Raw genomic sequence first — 18,405 nt, forward strand, 5'->3', positions numbered from 1 at the left:
TTGAGCTTCAGGAACATTCTGTGGCAGGAAAGGCTCTGTACATGCCCACTTCACACGGTGATGCTAAATACAGCTGTAATCATTCATCAATCTGCTGAGGACCACTATCAGTAACAGGAAATCAGTCGATGTACATTTGCTGTCTGGTATAAAGCCAACAATCTGTCAGCAAGACTGAGAAGATATACTGTACCAAGATCAAGACTCTGCTTGTCCCAGTGCATTAACAGCTCAAAATGGGTAAGAACTGAATATGTGTATTATTTATATGACATGTTTTTTTAAACACCTCTTAAAACTGTAAAACTGTTTAAGAGACAGTCAATACAAAAAGATAGAGTGCCTGCTAAAACGAGATCATCAATAAGTATATCATGTCATGTAATTATAATATATATATATAAAAAAAATAGTATTTAGTCTATAAAAATGTATCCCATTATATTTGGCTCACAGTTTAAAAATTACACTTAGAGTATTGTTGAATACAAAATATATAAAAGTCTGTTCAATTTTTACCATTTAAAAAAGGGGCATTTATTCTTTAAATGGATAAAACTAGACAATAAATAAAAAAATAAATGGCGGTGTCAGCGCCAGCGCCAGCAGCATTTGTCTAAACAATGTCTTCAAAATGTGACCTATAACTGCTGGAATAACAGCATTTTAATATAAGACTGAATTGCATTTGGTCTTCTTTCTTAAATATGTTTGCATACTGAATTGTGACTGATCTTCTTTGCATCTAACCACCTTTACACTGCAAAAAAAAAAAAAAAAGTGAGGACAATGCAATGCCCAAAGTTTCTTAATCAAATTATAAACAGACTCCTCATACATGACAAGACAAAATATTTCTTTAAAGATGAAATCAGACAGCAGAAATTATGTGAATTACCGTAGTTTATGTACAATATTTTTTTTTCAGTTTATCCAAACATAAATGTTAATGCTTTCGAATATTTGCATTATCACATTTTATTTCGTTTTTTGTTTTATGGTCAAAATCTCAAGAAAATAGCATTGTGGTGTGTTAAACTGCAGAAATACAGTATTATGTTGCACAAGAAACACCGCAATGTTAAGATAATGCACCCGAAACAGACTCAATAAAAGCCCTCACCTGTGTTTTCTCTCTTTTTTTTAGAAAGCTTTGGACCTGAAACCTTTACCGGAGGCACAACAAACTCTACTACCACCAAGCACTCAAGCTTTCAGATTTTTTACATATGCATGTACACGGTCACCTTTATAGTGGGTTTCATTGGAAACGGGCTTGTCATATTTCTGACTGGCTGCAGAATGAAGACGACAGTCAACTCCATTTGGTTTCTCAACTTGGCGATTGCAGACTTCATCTTCATATTATCCGTAATTATTATAAAATATATTCACTACTTTTGGTTGAACTGGTCCTTTATGTACGTTTTCTACATGGCGATGGACCTAAATCTGTTTGCTAGCACTTTTTTCCTTGTAGTTATCAGTCTGGACAGATGCCTGTGCACATGGATGATTGTTTGGGCTCAAAATAAACGAACTCTACGTAGAGCCAGGATCATCTGCATGATCGTGTGGGTTTTGATCATCAGCTCTTTCTTCATCATGAATGTGATCCCTGCTATGATTCGGGGAGTATTTGTATTTTTAATCTGCTTTCTCATCCCCTTCGTGATCATTGCTTCTTCACACATTGCTATTGGAGTACGAATAAAACGCCTCAAAATGGGGAATCAGCTCAGTTCATACAGGGTCATTATCGCTGTTGTCCTGACTTTTTTCATATGTTGTTTTCCATACTATGTTTGCATTATTTGTACAATGACAGCAGAAATGGATAAATGGAGTACCAGTAATATGGAACTACTTTGGAAAGCAAATTTATTTAGTGGCTATCTGCTTTTTCTAAACAGCTGTTTAAACCCCATTCTCTATGTGTTCATGTGTAATGAATATAAGAAGAAGCTTAAACAGTCTCTACTGCTGGTGTTGGAGACGGCGTTTGCTGAAGATCATCTGGACTTCAGAAGGCAGATACAAAAGGAAGAGCAGAGCAAGACAAACAACTTTGAATTATTAGATATGTAAAAAAAAAAAACAACTCTGCACAGTCTCTAAATGATTGTGTCCACCATAATGAATCACCATTACATCAACCACTGTAGTCCTTATCTATCGACTTAACAACTTTTGCTTTCAAAAAACAGCAATTTCAAATTTTCTTGTTTGTTGTATGACTGTATCATTTGTTTTGTAGAACCAAATGGGGAAAGTATTTCCTAATGATTAAGGGAACATTATATGTTTGTGAACCTTTTTATAAATCCAAATATGCAACAGCTCATTTTGATTTATGTTTGAACTTTATTCTGAATAAAATATTAAAAATACATGCATTGGATTGTAATTTCCTTAAGATGTTCCATCTCGAAAAGCCATGCTGATATTTATCCTCCTTATAGTTCTCCTTTTGTCACAAAGTCTGCATGCCATGGTCCATAATGTTTGAACGAAACAACAACAACAGTGTGAGCGTGCCGCTAGACATAACGCTGTTGTTCACGTCTGTCGCCATGGTTACTATGGCAGTAAGAGCGGAAACCAGGGATAACGTGGATATTACATAATTGACATGCAACAAGTGAACAGGGAGTCCGGGATGGCCCATTATTTAATAGATTACATTTTTAGGATATTGTAAGTAGCCTACACAACAGCAGGAAATATATCACACTGTGCTTTTTGATTTTTGGATATTGTATTACAAAATTCTTACATATTGTACCTTTAAAGATATTTAGATTAAAGGGTTAGTTCACCCAAAAATGAAAATAATGTCATTAATGACTCACCCTCATGTCGTTCTAAGCCCGTAAGACCTCCGTTCATCTTCGGAACACAGTTTAAGATATTTTAGATTTAGTCCGAGAGCTTTCTGTCCGTCCATTGAAACTGTATACAGTATACTGTCCATGTCCATAAAGGTAATATAAACATCATTAAAGTAGTCCATGTGACATCAGTGGGTTAGTTAGAAGTTTTTGAAGCATCGAAAATACTTTTTGGTCCAAAAATAACACAAAATAAGACTTTATTCAGCATTGTATTCTCTCCCGGGTCTGTTGTCAATCCTTCACAGTTACGCTGATGGTGTAAGACGCTGATGACGTGTTATCTGGTGCGCCCGAGCTTCATTTATAGACTGAGGGAAACGCACGCTGTAAAAGTGTCTCATCCGCGACATGCACATTTACGCACCATTAAAAAAATGATATCCACGCAAACAATGTAGAATAGCTTGAATATAGCGTGCGTCTCCCTCAGACTGTAAAGGAAGCTCGGGCGCACCAGATAACACGTCATCAGCGTCTTACGTCAGCAGCGTCACTGCGGAGTCCTGAACGCAGATTCACAACAGACCCGGGAGAGAATACAATGCTGAATAAAGTCTTATTTTGTGTTATTTTTGGACCAAAAAGTATTTTCGATGCTTCAAAAACTTCTAACTAACCCACTGATGTCACATGGACTACTTTGATGATGTTTATATTATCTTTATGGACATGGACAGTATACTGTATATACAGTTTCAATGGAGGGACAGAAATCTCTCGGACTAAATCTAAAATATCTTAAACTGTGTTCCGAAGATGAACGGAGGTCTTACGGGCTTAGAACGACATGAGGGTGAGTCATTAATGACATTATTTTCATTTTTGGGTGAACTAACCCTTTAAAAAAAATATTTTTTTTTTTACAAAAGTTTCTCGTGAGCACATGATACGTTCCCTTTTGAACGGTTCGTATTGCGTATATGCAGTGAAACTCCTTTTCCTCGATTTACTGAAGCCTATAATGTAAAATGCATTTTGCAGCTGCACAGCTAGCACAGTGAGTGTCTGTCTCACTCATTGGCTGTGCTGCGGCAACTGCACATCCAATAGCGCGGGCATATCACGTCAGAGCCCGCCAAGGGGGCACGGCTTTAGCCTATATTAGTCCCCAAAAAACGCCATTTTAGCAGATATCACTCCTTCAGCGACAACTTCACATCTCTGAAACCTTGGAAGCCTTCGCCGTCGAACAAGCCCCTTTTCAGTCTGAGCGAGCAGCACTCAGCCGACTACGCCTTCTCTCCAGAAGTCGTCTACCCCTTTTCCACCAGCATGAACCGGGTGCTAGTTCAGAGCCAGAGCTGTTGCCAGTTCGGAGTTGGTTCGACTGACGAGCTTTCTAAGAACCAGTTTTCCTTTCCACAGGCTAGAGAGCCACCACAGAGCCAGGTCTTACGTCACTGTATACATCTCATGTTGCCAAGCAATGCTAGCACAGCAGCGCCCGACACAAACACACCAGGCTTGTTCAAGATGGTTTGGCTTCTCGCAGACCGATCGGCGCATGACATCAAAGCATTGCGAAAGCGATCCAAAAGCACAAGGACTCTCCAAACACTCTCGCAGCTCCGAACGGTCCGCACCGCTCTGATGCATCTCGACCATGCCTTCCCTCAACAATGGTGGTCGTTGCGTTACTATTGATGCTCATGGCTTTGCGAACCTACATCGGCATCCAAACAAGGCGAATCCAACGCCAACTCTTCATGCAGCTCACCGTAACTTGCATAGACAGCGATTACAATCAAGCTGCTATTACCTCGATTAGCTGCTATTTAAAAAATGTCGGTCACAAGTTTCTGTTCGTCTTGTTGGTCACGGTAACCCCGCCCCCTGACGCAAGCAGTTCTTACATCTAGACCAGCAATGTTTTGGTGCTACTTAATTACCACTTTTCCTGGTTCAGAGCTGGTGCTTGGGGTGTCAAAAGACAAATAACTGATTTGAAACTATGCTCTGGCTCTGAACCAGCACTTAAACTCAAAAAAGGGGTACCAGTCCCGGCGAACTCTCCCCAGAACGCCTGGGGGCAAAGTGATCGGGGGAAAGGCGTACAGACGTAGCCTCGGCCATGTCTCTACCATGGCGTCCAGTCTAAGAGGAGCTGGATGAGTGAGGGAGAACCACAGTGGACAATGTGTCATCTCTAGAGATGTGAAAAGATCTACTTCCGCTTGTCCGAAATTCTCCCAATGGAGCTCCACCAACTCGGGGTGGAGTCTCAATTCCTAGGGCTTCAGCCTCTGCCTTGACAGGATGTCTGCTCCCTGATTTAGATCCCCCGGGATGTATACTACTCAGAAAAGCTTCCCTTTGGCCCACAGGAGGATCTGGTGTGCCAGCTTGAATAAGGGACGTGACAGCAGACCGTGACAGTGACGCGACAGTGACATGGCAAGCAGAATGGTTTATGTGAGAGATCACCGATGTGTTGTCTGTGCGATCAAGAACGTGATGGCCCCTTAGGTATGGGAGGAAGTGTTTCAGAGCCTGAAACATGGCCAGCATTTCCAGGATTTCTTCTTTGACAAAGCCCTCTTAGCGACAATAATGATCCTCGTATCCGTTTTGCCCTTCATCCCAATCTTTTTGCGGGGGAGAACGGGTCTCCTGGTCCGGAGAGATATTAACAGTGCGCTGATTACGCCAGTGATGACCTCCTCACTGTCACCCAGGTCTTTTAGCAGATCAGCCAGGTATGCCTGCAAGATAGACATTGTGTGCAGACATACTGCAGCCTGACCCGCCGCAGAATAAGCTTTACCCACCAGCGCTGATGCTGCTGTGTTGCCGGCTTCCTTTGTAGCTTCCGCCTTAGGCCGTCACATCTCATTGGGAGCACCAATCAAGATTGGACTAGTTGCACATGTTTCCAGAGGCGTAGTGTTGTCATTGGACGCAGCGCAAATTATCTCGGAAGGGAAAAACTTAGGCCTATTCGGGCCATAGCTGTGGTGGTCTTTTTCATATCTAGCCTTCAGTCATTTGTTTTTTTTCTTTTATATAGGATTTGTAGCTGAAAATAAGTGGCTTGAAAGTGTTTCAAGGGTATTTTTAATAACTGCAGCAATAGCTGAAAACCTGATAATGTTGAACAGCTGTCTGAACCCCATCCTATATATGTTCATGTCTGAGGAATATAAGCAAAAGCTTAAACTGCAGGGTTCCTACACATTTTCCATTTCAAAATTAAAATTTCAAAACTCTGTAGACTTTAAGACCATATTCAAAATGTCCCTATTATGCTTTTTCGAATATTCCCTTTCATGCAATGTGTAATGCAGCTATCTGCAAAGTTCTGAAGACGAAAGAGCATGCAATAAATAAAGTTATTGTTTCTTAAAAGAAAGAATCAACACTGAACAGGAACGAGTCATCAGGAATTTGAATCCCACTTCCGTGACGGCTACACATCACTGGGTAACACATTTGCCTAATGACCACCTATGTTCTACATTGTCCACCCACAAACAACTTGATCCACCCTCAAACACTGTAGCTGAGTAATGTTTTGTATGTCGAGAAGATGCTGTTTTCTACTCTGCAAAAGCAAATTCTCCTTGTAAACACTTCCAAAGGATGAGGATGTGAAGAGTCTGGTTAAAATTACCACAACAGCAGTACAAATCTCCATGAAGTCTAAATGAGGTTTACAAAACACTTAATGTCCATTACAGATGGGACAGTACCCACTTTATGGTATGTTACGTAAGTATGTTTATTTATTGATGTATATATTTTCTACTGGGTGTTCTTCTAGCGTATCAATGAGAAACGTCCTCAAGTCATGCTTGCGATGGAGGTTCGGGTTGAATTACTAGTTCTTCCAATGTTTCATCATCGGACTCGGGCTCTGAGGATTGATCCTGTAAAATCAACACCATTGTTACGGTCTTTACAGTGTGTACAATCGCTTTAGGGAGTAATATGGGCATTTAGCTTTCACCAATCACAGCAGACTGGTCTGTTTGGCCAATCAGAGCAGAGTAGGCTCGAGACAAGGAGGGACCTGCGTTTGGGACTCTGCGATTCAGACTGAATCATCTCGGACCTGTTTGAGAGTCATTGAAAAAAATGTGGTGATGTGCAATGTACATAATGAGAAAATAAAAGCGTTTTTTGTAGGAAACCCCTCAAAAAATGTTTTTAAGCCAGTTATTTATATTTTATGCTTGTAGAGTTAATATAGACATAGGTCATCATAGTATATATAAAACTAGAAATTGTAATGCGTGTAAGCATGCAAATAAAATCTCGAAATAAATTCTTGTTTGCATACAATGCAAAAGTCTTAGGCACGTTAGTATTTAACCCCAAAAAGTGGTTTTAAGCCAGTTATTTATATATTTTTCTGTGGTGTGTCAGTAGGAAATATCAGCTTAAATTTCCTAACATAGATCTATTTATCAATGTCATATAACGTTGGCACAACGTTATAATAACATTACAGCAAGAACGTTTTTTGATAACTTTCAGAGAACGTTAGCCAATGTTCTGAGAACGTTCCGCTAGCTGGGATCCAATTGCGCCCAGAGGCATTTGAGCGATATCTATTGGTGAGACACCTTTGGAAATGGGCTGTGAATGAACCTTCCCCAGACCCACTCTCAGCTACAACCGAGAAGGGTCTGGTGTCAACCAGGCTAGTAGTACCTCTAATATCAAGGCCTAATATCCAATTCAATGCATCCTCTATGGCAGTGGAGAATAACACAAAATGGGCTGATGGCACAATATTGTCTATGCTAAGTTTGATGGTTTCTTGCACGCGGAGGTCTGTTTATTTTTGCAAAGGTCTTTCTAGAGACTCTGTAATACGGTTCTAAGAAAATCATGAGAAGAAACCCAAAATTGCTTATAACCAGCCACTATCATTCAGCTGTGTTTGACAATCACTAAAGAATCGCTAAACAGCTGCCATGAAAACACTTCTTGTATCCTACGATAAATTTATTTTCATTAATTTCTTTTAAATTCATTAGATTTTCTATTATAGAAAACTAAATAGGGGCAATGGTCTGGAAATGCAAATAGTTTTCCATACTTCTCCCGACCTGGAAATTACTCAAAATCAAATTCCATACTTTTCCAAACTGCATGGGAACCCTGTTAAACAGTGTCTGCTGCTGGAGATGACATTTACTGAAGAGCATCTGAACTTCAGGGTCAAAAAGCAGACAAAAGGCACCAGGCCACCAGCACCTCCACACCTAACAGATGCCAGGAGGACACAAGACTTTGAGAAAATCACTCACAATTTGCTTTGCAACATAATCATTATACGCCACTTATATGTACTTTAGCCATTTGTTCCCTTTATTCTGAATAAAAGCATGTAAAAAAAGCTTTGAATGGGACTCTTTGGAGTTAAAAATACTGCATAAATGTTTCCCATTGGGTGTGCAGTTTAATCTAATAATAAATAGCAGAGGGTCAAGAACTGGCATAAAGAATTAATTCAATTTATTCAATAAACACATCAAATTCATTTTCAGTGCTGTAGATTTATTCAAAACCAATGCTTTTTTGTATTTAAAGAAAACATTTTTTTTTTACTATAAAATAATTTACCGGTACTCACATATTTTAAACTAAAGTTCAGGTCTCAACTATTTCACTCTCCTTGAAGGCTTCCTGCCTGGACATTTTTGTTTAATTCCTTTAACAGATTTTCTTCAGATGCACTAGGGATGCATGTGAACTAACGCTCATACATTTCCTTTAGGATTTTTATGCTCTCGCTGTATCTCAGCTGGTTCTTGCTGGAGGCCTCCTTCCACCTAAAACACACACGGAACAAATGATAAAGAACATATGCATAATTTCATTTGTAAATACCCATCCCCCATAAAATAAGTGGAAATGAATGTTATACTTTTGTCTAATTTTCTTCCAGCGTTTGATGTGACTGAAGACAAGAGGTGAGGTGCCTGCCGCTGCAGTGTCTACGGACTGAAAAAGAAAAAGATCTTGCAAATACCAAAATCACAGATGGATATAGTCACATGAAGCACACAATTTAGCAACATTAGAGTATTGCAAACTTTAAATAGGACCTGTTATGCCCTTGTACAAGTTATTGACTTTGTTTTGGGGGTCTACAAGAATAGGTTTTCATGGGTGCATGTTGAAAAAACAGCAGCACCTCTCTACTCAGTCTGTCAGTAATGCTCAGGGGTGCGTTTCCCTAAAGCATCGTCAGCCAACAATGGACATAAGTTCCATCGTTATCAGCTTAGTTCAACGAGCTGGTGTTTCCCGAAAACATAGTTCCAACGAACATTCGCAAACAGCATCGGAAAAGTTGTGTGGTTGGAATGACAGCTCTCGGCCTGAGGTTAGAAGCAGAATTTCTTGTTTGCATGACATGACATCTTGAGCCAAATAAGCAAGCTGACATTCGGTACAATCTGTTATAATACATACAAATGTTATTTACGTCTTTTAGTTTGTCAAAAGATTTAAAGCGTCGTTTTTGAATAGTGCGCATGTGCGAACGTGATATACTAAGTAAAGTAAGAACAAGCCTATGATTGAATCTGGAAATAAAGCAAAATAACTGAGAAAAATGAGAATTGGTCTTCAGGTGCCATGTCTGTAATTTATAGCAAAACATCTAGCATTAATTCGATCTCAAACAGATTCATTAAAGGTAGTTATTACTTCACCACCTGCGTGACATTAACCAGCGTTGTTGAACGACCAATTTGCGACAATACGGTTTCGGGAAACAGTCGTGACTAGCTAGTTGATTTCTTCAACGATGCATCGTACTATGGTAGTTAAGCAGCGAGTTACGTTGTTGTACAGGAAACACACCCCTGTTTAGTTCCTGTCTAAATGAAGCCACTCCTTCCGAAAAGCACAGTGTTCTCTGATTGGTCGGCTGGACCAGTGTGTTTATGATTGGTCAACCGCTTCAAGCGGGTTTTGGAAATGTCACGCCCCTTACCATAACCACGAGTTTCACCACACTACTAACTAACTCAACCAGGCCTCAACCGCATTATTTTGCGTATGCCTTGGGTGGGAATTATTTAATAGAGGAATCTCAAGACTACAATTGATGCGTTTCAGAGAGTTCAGAATATAGAGAATAACTCCCTTTGGAGTGACTGTGCTTTATGACTTTGCAGAATTTTTTCATGCTCAAACAGCAACATTACAAAAGCATAATACGTCTTCTTGAAACGATGACAAGACCAATCAATTCAGTATGCAAACAGGTTTACTTATCACATTCCTAACAAAGATTGGTAAAGGGTTAAGCAGAAGTGTTTGACGGCAACTTTATCTTCTGTCATTTAGCAGTTCCTGTCAAAAGGATTGCTTAAATGCAGATCCTCAAGGAAAGATAAGCGTTTCCTGTACGCCATGTACGCCACAACAGTTGCTATAACCCACCTGGCTCTCTGCTGGTTTCTCTACAGGTGGAATTCTAAGATTAACAGGTTCACCAGCTGAACCTACTGGACAGGAAACAGGCGGAGGAAGCCTGTACACGTTCTGTCCTTTGCCATTCAGCATGTCAGTCATCTGAAAGAATAAGAATCGAAGAACAGTTTCCCTCAATTGTAATGCTTGTTGTGGCATAAATTACTCTATTTTTCAAAGAAGTGAAGCCAAAGACAATCCTTAATTGTGAGAGGAAGCCAGGGAAATTCAATGGAAAAAGATGCATTTATTTCTCCACTGGGTAATTGAATTCAGAAGGTAAAGTGAAGCCAGATGTTGCAGGATTAGTAATAACAACAAGCTTTGAACTTAACTAAAAATGTAACTGAAATAGTTTTCTAAGATATTATGCTGCAGTGGGCCAAGACATGTTTTTAATTCTTCTTTTGCTCCAAGGACAAACTTCAATTATAGAAGAATGAGGTTAAGGTCAAGTTAAATACAACTCAAGTAGTCTGGCATGATTTACAAAGATACTGATTCTGTATAAACAATTATAAATGCTTTTACAGGGATGCCCTTGCAAAGGAAGTTTATAGTGCAACAATCACCCAAATAAACACTAAAATAACCATATGTAAGGGTGCTTGATAACTATCCGTTTACATCAGGGGTCCTTTACTTGACTTTTCCAAGTCATTAGACTATGAGAACTTTTTTTTTTTTTAGAGATCACTCTTACAGAGTCAAATAAATACTGTTTAACTAAAAAAAATGTATCTTTACTAAAGACATTTTGATGACTATTTAGGTCTCAAAATTTAATTTTTGGAAATTTCCTGTGTGTCATGGATCGTGGGAACTTTTTTTACAAGGAACGTCATTGCCAGAATTATACAAACAAATGTTCATCCACCAAATAAAATAGTCCCACTTCAAAAAGATGATTTAGACAAACATTTTAAACCTACACATTTTTTGTACATAAATTATGTAAGTGCTCTAACAAAAATATGAACTTCACATTTCACGATTTCCCCAGTAATTACATTACTGTAAGCATGATTTTGTTTGTAATTTTCAGTGGCAAATAGCAATGTCAGAGAGAGTTTAGCTGGCATTTAACTTGGAATATGCCCATCTTCACAGTGCAGTTATAGACCGAAATACAACCGTGTTATTTTGAGTAGTTCAATGATCTGAAAAGGATGCGTTTTAAAAATAATTGCAAAGTTGTGACCTCTTCCTCCCCGGAGCTGTGAGGGGGGCTGGGCGCAGTTCTCTCTCGCATAGAGGGGTTGTTTCTCATCCACGCCCGACAAATGGGATACAGTGGCGTGGTGGTGCTGAACTGAGCCAAGTCCACACTGCGGTCAAATAACTTGATAATATACGCATCTGATGGAGAAGATGAGATGTGGAGCATGTAAGAAAACAGGAAAATTCCATTGAATTCTCTAAAACTTGACCACAGAATGTTCTCTTATATGAAAACCCAACAGTGCTTCTCAGAAATGATAAAACATGTAATTTAACTGAAAGATGCAAAGTTACCAATATACATTTATATCATTCATTTCAAATTGACCTGAATTCATCCTATATCATTATTTACTCTTTCCCTTATTTTGTTACTTTGACTAAATATACATACACAATTATAAAATACAGATAAGTCAGCAGCTGCCTACAACAGCTAGTAGATAAGGCAAAATTACTTGCCAATGTGAAAACAAAATACCCTAGTTTGGCTGTTTCTGGGTGTTCATTTCTCAAAATGAGAGCAGTAGACAAAGCGTAGAGGCTTGCAAATGATCTAGCAATTACTTTGTTTGTGCTGGTTGGTTTCTGCTAGACCATCATCCATCTCTTTACGCTTCTTCCTTCTGTGTTGTGGGAATCGTGATGATGGTCTGTGAATGGAAAAAAAGAGGCTCTTACAGGAAACTCTACCAAGCCATTTAGGAATGAATACTGTTTAAGTATTACTATTGTAAATATTTACAAAGCACCCTCAAATGCTGAAGAGCTTTAAGTGGTTCACACGCAGCTGATAGGCGAGGCGATATTGATTTAATATATATTTGCAATGATTTTGCTGCCGATATAAAATTATAGGGTTTGTTCACACAGAAATGAAAAACTGTCATCAATTACTCAGTCATGTCGTTCCAAACCCGTAAGTCTTTCATTCATCTTCAAAACACTAATGAAGATATTTGAATGAAATCTTAGAGATTACCAACTACCATTTTGTAGCTTCAAAAAGTTCATTAAGAGATTGTAAAAGTAGTTCATATCAATCGAGTGATTTAGTCAAAAAAATTAGAAGAGACTCAATTGCTTTATATGATGAACCGATTGAATTTAGGCTGTTATTCACATTAAACATTGATTAGCAAACATAAACAGAAGCTCAACTGCACTTGGTTGACACGAGAGAACAAACCTCATTGGTTCTTGCTGAAGCTCAAACGTGCTGCGTAACAAGAATGAACCTCATTGGTTCTCGCACGTCAAGCAAGCATGCTTAAGTTTCCATTTAATATAACTGATGTGTGCATTGATACATATATATGTAAATAAAAGCCTACATTCAATCTGTTCATCATATAAAGTGATGATGTCTCATCAGAAAATTTGGAATACACCGCTCAATTCATATGGATTAGTTTTTTGATCTCTTTATGATTAACTTTTTGAAGCGTCAACGTGGTAGTTGCGTAGAATGTCAATGGAGGGACAGAAATTGCTCAGATTTCATTAAAATAACTTTAAAGTCTTTAAATAACTTGAAATAACGAAAGTCTTACAGGTTTAGAACGACATGAGGGTGAGTAAATTACGACAATTTCTCATTTTTCCAATTACTACTTTAAGCAATATAGCAATGATTTAACATGCTTTTTATTTGGACTGTTTTGTATTGCTATACATTGTTATATTGATGCACAAATAATAATTAAAAAAGTTAATAATAAAAAAGAGGCTAAAGAGGCTGTTTGGTCAAAAGGCCCATTACCGGTACTCTGATTAAAAAGAGAACATTTCAGAGCAAATTCATAAATATTCAGATACATTAAGAAACATTTATTAATCATAAAATAATAGCCAGAAGATTTTCCTTGCCTTTTCCCTGCAGAAGAAGGTGACAAATCCCTGCAAAAAAAAAAAAGTGCCCATTACATATGACTGTTAAATTAATCTTAACCATTTACATATTTCTAGCTGGGAGAAGACCGTGTTTATAGCAGTAACATAAACATCCTGTATGTGCATACTTGCTCAAAGAGTCTGCCACCATTTTCCCAGAATCCTCTTCATTCTGCTCTCTGTGCAAGAAAAGGAACGAAAAAGCACAGCGGATTATACAGATGCCAATTTCCCCAAAACAACTGGTCCTTAATTTCTGAAAGCCATTTAGTGGCAACATTTACTCAGACACAATTTGTTTTTCCCCTGAATCATTTACCGGTATCTGAATACTTTGCAAGGTTCTCAGGGAACAAATTAACGCATTATTGCTAATGACCACTAATGTGATTTTTCTTTTAAAAAACGAAAACATGCTAAGAGAGTATTTCCAGAATATAATTATAGCAGTAAATGATCTCAGACCACCAGGATGGTAATTATTCAGACATCTGAAATACAAATGGATTGTAACAAAGAAATTAATCAATAATTTACTAAGTATTTTTTTGAGCTCAGTCACAGTGGAAAAACATAACCTTTAATTACCATAAATGGTAATTATGTTCAGAGAATCCAGACTCCCTAAATCACTTCCAGTCACATTTAGCAGATTAGAGCTGGGCGTGTACATTTTACGACGATATTAACAATCAAGAAGCTGAGATTTACTCTATGGCATACACAGATGAGTTAAAACATTATGACCAGTCCCACGTGAATATCATTGATCATCTCCTAACAAGGACACATATTAAGACCAGGGTAGATTAGATAAGCAAACAATCACGTTGGATGCAGGAGAAATGGGCAGGAAAATGTTATGGCAGGGCGACTGGGTCAGAGTATCTCTGAAAAGGCAAGACTTGTGGATTGCTCTTGGACAGCAGTGGTGAGAATTTACCAACAGTGTCAGAGGAGAGACAAACCACAAACCGGCGACATGGTGTTGAGTGCCCAAGGCTCATTGATGCTATCCCGTCTGGTCCGAGCCAACACAACCCTCTACGGACACAATGAAGCTTGAGTAGCCATTAGCTAGTACATTTTTTTATTTAACTCCCCAGACTTTTCACATGAACCAATCAGAGTTCCTATGATGACCTCTGTCCACCGTGGAAAGCGCCTACAATGAGCATGTGAGCGTAGGAACTGGACCTTGGACCAGTGGAAGAAGGTAACCTTGACCGATGAATAGGGTTGTAACGGTATGAGATTTTCACGATATGATAATTGTCTCAGAAAATATCACGGTATCAAGGTTTCAAAGGAATACGGTATTAAACCATCATCGGTATTAAATCATTATTATTATAATCATCATCAGCTAATGACTCTTAAATGAATTAAACCAGATAGGGTTTTTTGGTTGAACATATGGTTTATTAAACAGAACCATAGATATATACAGATATATAGCCAATGAGACATCTAGTGTGTATATATCTATGACACAGAACAAGCAGGTTTATAGTATATACATTTTTTTGCGGTGTATATTAATCAAAACGCTCATATAGCGATTTGATTTATTGCAGCTGACACAGCTGTAACGTGACATCTGCGTTATTTTGTAAATTCTCTCAGCAACACGGAAATAATACGGCCTTAAGTTATAAATGGAACTTTATCTGCAGGAAGGGATGGTGTTTGCGAATATTGGAGAACATGTTCGACGCATACCCTCCTTTTACAGCCATTCTTCGTCAACATTTCTGGACACAACTGGATATCCATCTTCAAGGAAAACCCCACGTTGCGCGTTCGTTTTTCGGATACCCAAAGTATTCCCACACTGCAGATTTTAACTTTTTTGTCAGCGGGGATAGAGATTAGAATATCCAGCCACTGTCTCAGACATTGTCTCCGCTGCACATGTGGAGTCTAAGCAGTCAAGTGGAAAGAAGTTACGCGCAGGTGAGATCTGGTTTAATTTTTTTTTTCCAAAACCATTAATAAGCAAATATTCACAATATGATAATCGTACATGTCAATATTGTGATAAACCGCCATATCGGTATACCGTTACAACCCTACCGATGAATCCCGTTTTCTCTTACATCACGTTGACGGCCGTGTATGTGTGCTGTTCACCTGGGGAAGTGATGCACTGTGGGATGATGACTGAGTAGGGAGTGTAACACTCTGGGCAATGTTCTGCTGGGAAACCCTGGGTCTGGCCATTCATGTGGACGCATTTAAACCTTGTAGCAAAGCGTGCAGGTACATCCCTTCATGACAATAGTGTTCCCTGGTGGAAGTGGCTCTTTCAGCAGGATAATGCACCCAGCACACATTGTTCAGGAATAGTTTGAGGAACATGATGAAGAGTTCAAAGTGTTGCCCTGGCCTCCAAATTCCCCAGATCTCAATCCAAATGAGCATCTGTAATGTGCTGGACCAACAAGTTCGATCCACAGTGGCTCCACGCCGCGACCAACAGGACTTGAAGGATCTGCTGCTGACGTCTTGGTGCCAGATACCACAGAACGCCTTCAGGGATCTTGTAGAGACCATGCCTCGGCGGGTCAGTGCTGTTTTGCCAGCACACGGAGGACCAACAGCATATTAGGCAGGTATACATCATCATAATGTTTTACTTTTGGCTCATAGGTGTATCACTTTATGTGAGTATACTGCATGTATGCAGGTAAAGTTGTATATACTTTTTTATATAGAATTGTACAGTAATATAGTTCATATTTTGCAACAATATTTTTAAGTAAAACACTATGATGAATGATAAATAAACACTTAATGAATATTAAAGTCTAGGCACTTACGACAGTCACTGATACTGCAGATGATACATCAATCATATTCTGATTGGCTGTATTTTACGTCTTGCAGCACTTACTATACAGTGCAATCACTAAATGTCAAACAACAACAAAAGGACACAACAGATGTCTGTGGGAGTCAAAATTGGACTCATCACTAATGAGCTTTAATTGCCTGAGGTCCATTTGCAGCTTGGTTGTTATAGCCTGAAGCTTTCAATGCGTAATGCACTAACCTCTCACTGTCACTCCTCTCAACCAGACCTTGCAAAACTGCATCAAGGCGGTTTCGAGCCCCAGCATCTGCAAGAGAACCATTTTACCACATAAATGAAATCTTCTTTTTTTTCAGGGACACACCGCGTACTAAAACAGAACTTTAACAAGAAACTCTTGTTTGCAACCTCACCTGTTTTTTCAGTCTTGATTTTACAGTGAAGCATTGTGACAGTGATCCTCACACAACAGGGATTCTTCACCTGTAATATCATTCAGATCATGATTTAGTACATACTTATGACTAATATAATTGAAATGGGTTTAATGAAATTACAATGAAAGGAATATAAAATTAAGTGGATGTGCTGCGATATGCTATATTGAGGGCATTTTACAAATATGAGGCACCCACATAAAAAAATGTCCCAAACATTGGAGCATTTTTGGCATTTTGATGCCCCAAGCCCTAGTTAATTTCAGACCCTTCTTTTTTCCATCTGCAATTATATTTGTATGTATGTTATATATATATATATATATATATATGTATGTTATATATATATATATATATATAACACATATATAACATATATATACATAACATACATATATATATATATATAACACATATATAACATATATATATAACATAGGCTACATATATATATATATATATATATATATATATATATATAACATAGGCTATATATATATATATATATATATATATATATATAACATACATGTATATATATAACATACATGTATATATATAACATACATGTATATATATATATATATATATATATATATATATATATATGTATGTTATATATATATATATATATGTATGTTATATATATACATGTATGTTATATATATATATATATATATATATAGATTATATATATATATATATATATATATATATATAACATACATGTATATATATAACATACATATATATATATATATATAACATACATATATATATATATATATATATATATATATATATATATATATATATATATATATATGTATGTTATGTATATATATGTTATATATGTGTTATATATATATATATATGTGTGTGTATGTTATATATATATATATATATATATATATATATATATATATATATTATATATATATATATATAACATACACACACATATATATATATATATAACACATATATAACATATATATACATAACATACATATATATATATATAACATAGGCTACATATATATATATATATATATATATATGTAGCCTATGTTATATATATATGTTATATATGTGTTATATATATATATATGTATGTTATGTATATATATGTTATATATGTGTTATATATATATATATATGTGTGTGTATGTTATATATATATATATATATATATATATATATATATATGTATGATTGATAGATAGATAGATAGATAGATAGATAGATAGATAGATAGATAGATAGATAGATAGATAGATAGATAGGAGTAAAAAAAAATTAGGTAAATCAATAGAAAAGTTTGAAAACCGGAAATCACAGGGGTCATGAAAAACAAGAAAAAACCGGGTAAGTTACTATTTTGCTAATCAGCTAAGTTATGATACAAACACTAAAACAGCTGTCGTTAGCTAGCTAGAAAACCACTTGAATCCCTGATTAACGGCATTTAAACTCTTCACCGACTTCACAAATGCCTTAACAAAAACATAATACAGTAAATAATATAACTTGGGAAGGTAGAAATACTTCATAAACACCAAACAACACGTTATTCACCTTTCAATCCTTAGCAGAGAGACTGACGACGAGACGCTTCAGTCACAATCCGACTTTCCTCTTCCGCGCGCAATGAGATTCCCGGCTCGTCATTGGCTGCAGTAGACAAGAGAGCATCGCTTTTATTGGTTAA

At 37.3% G+C, this 18,405-nt stretch overlaps 2 protein-coding genes across 2 annotated transcripts; one reads left to right on the forward strand and one right to left on the reverse strand.

The window, feature by feature from the left end:
* Positions 1-155: 155 nt before the first annotated feature.
* Positions 156-2,088, forward strand: LOC306997491 (fMet-Leu-Phe receptor-like; the record flags this gene model as incomplete). The annotated part of the gene is made up of 2 exons (XM_079610794.1): positions 156-240; positions 1,148-2,088. The coding sequence occupies exons 1-2, from the start codon at positions 237-239 to the stop codon at positions 2,086-2,088; spliced, it is 945 nt and encodes a 314-aa protein (XP_079466920.1). The 5' UTR covers positions 156-236.
* A 6,102-nt stretch (positions 2,089-8,190) lies between these two features.
* lin37 (lin-37 DREAM MuvB core complex component) lies at positions 8,191-18,363 on the reverse strand. Its single transcript, XM_079610347.1, has 10 exons — positions 18,273-18,363; positions 16,671-16,740; positions 16,498-16,564; positions 13,571-13,621; positions 13,419-13,448; positions 12,117-12,202; positions 11,530-11,687; positions 10,299-10,430; positions 8,770-8,846; positions 8,191-8,674 (listed from the first exon to the last, which is right to left on the reverse strand). The coding sequence occupies exons 2-10, from the start codon at positions 16,702-16,704 to the stop codon at positions 8,596-8,598; spliced, it is 714 nt and encodes a 237-aa protein (XP_079466473.1). The 5' UTR covers positions 16,705-16,740; positions 18,273-18,363; the 3' UTR covers positions 8,191-8,595.
* Between the last annotated feature and the right edge of the window lie 42 nt (positions 18,364-18,405).

Source organism: Phoxinus phoxinus (genome assembly GCF_949152265.1).
Source record: "Phoxinus phoxinus genome assembly, chromosome: 4".
Taxonomy (NCBI): domain Eukaryota; kingdom Metazoa; phylum Chordata; class Actinopteri; order Cypriniformes; family Leuciscidae; genus Phoxinus; species Phoxinus phoxinus.

Excerpts from the sequence above, each read along its gene's own strand:
- lin37 (XM_079610347.1), bottom strand. The coding sequence starts at position 16,704 with ATGCTTCACTGTAAAATCAAGACTGAAAAAACAG. Across the intron at positions 13,622-16,497 it reads GAGAGGAGTGACAGTGAGAG|AGAGCAGAATGAAGAGGATT; the intron begins GTTAGTGCATTA and ends TTTCTTGCACAG. Across the intron at positions 10,431-11,529 it reads ACAGCTCCGGGGAGGAAGAG|ATGACTGACATGCTGAATGG; the intron begins GTCACAACTTTG and ends TTATTCTTTCAG.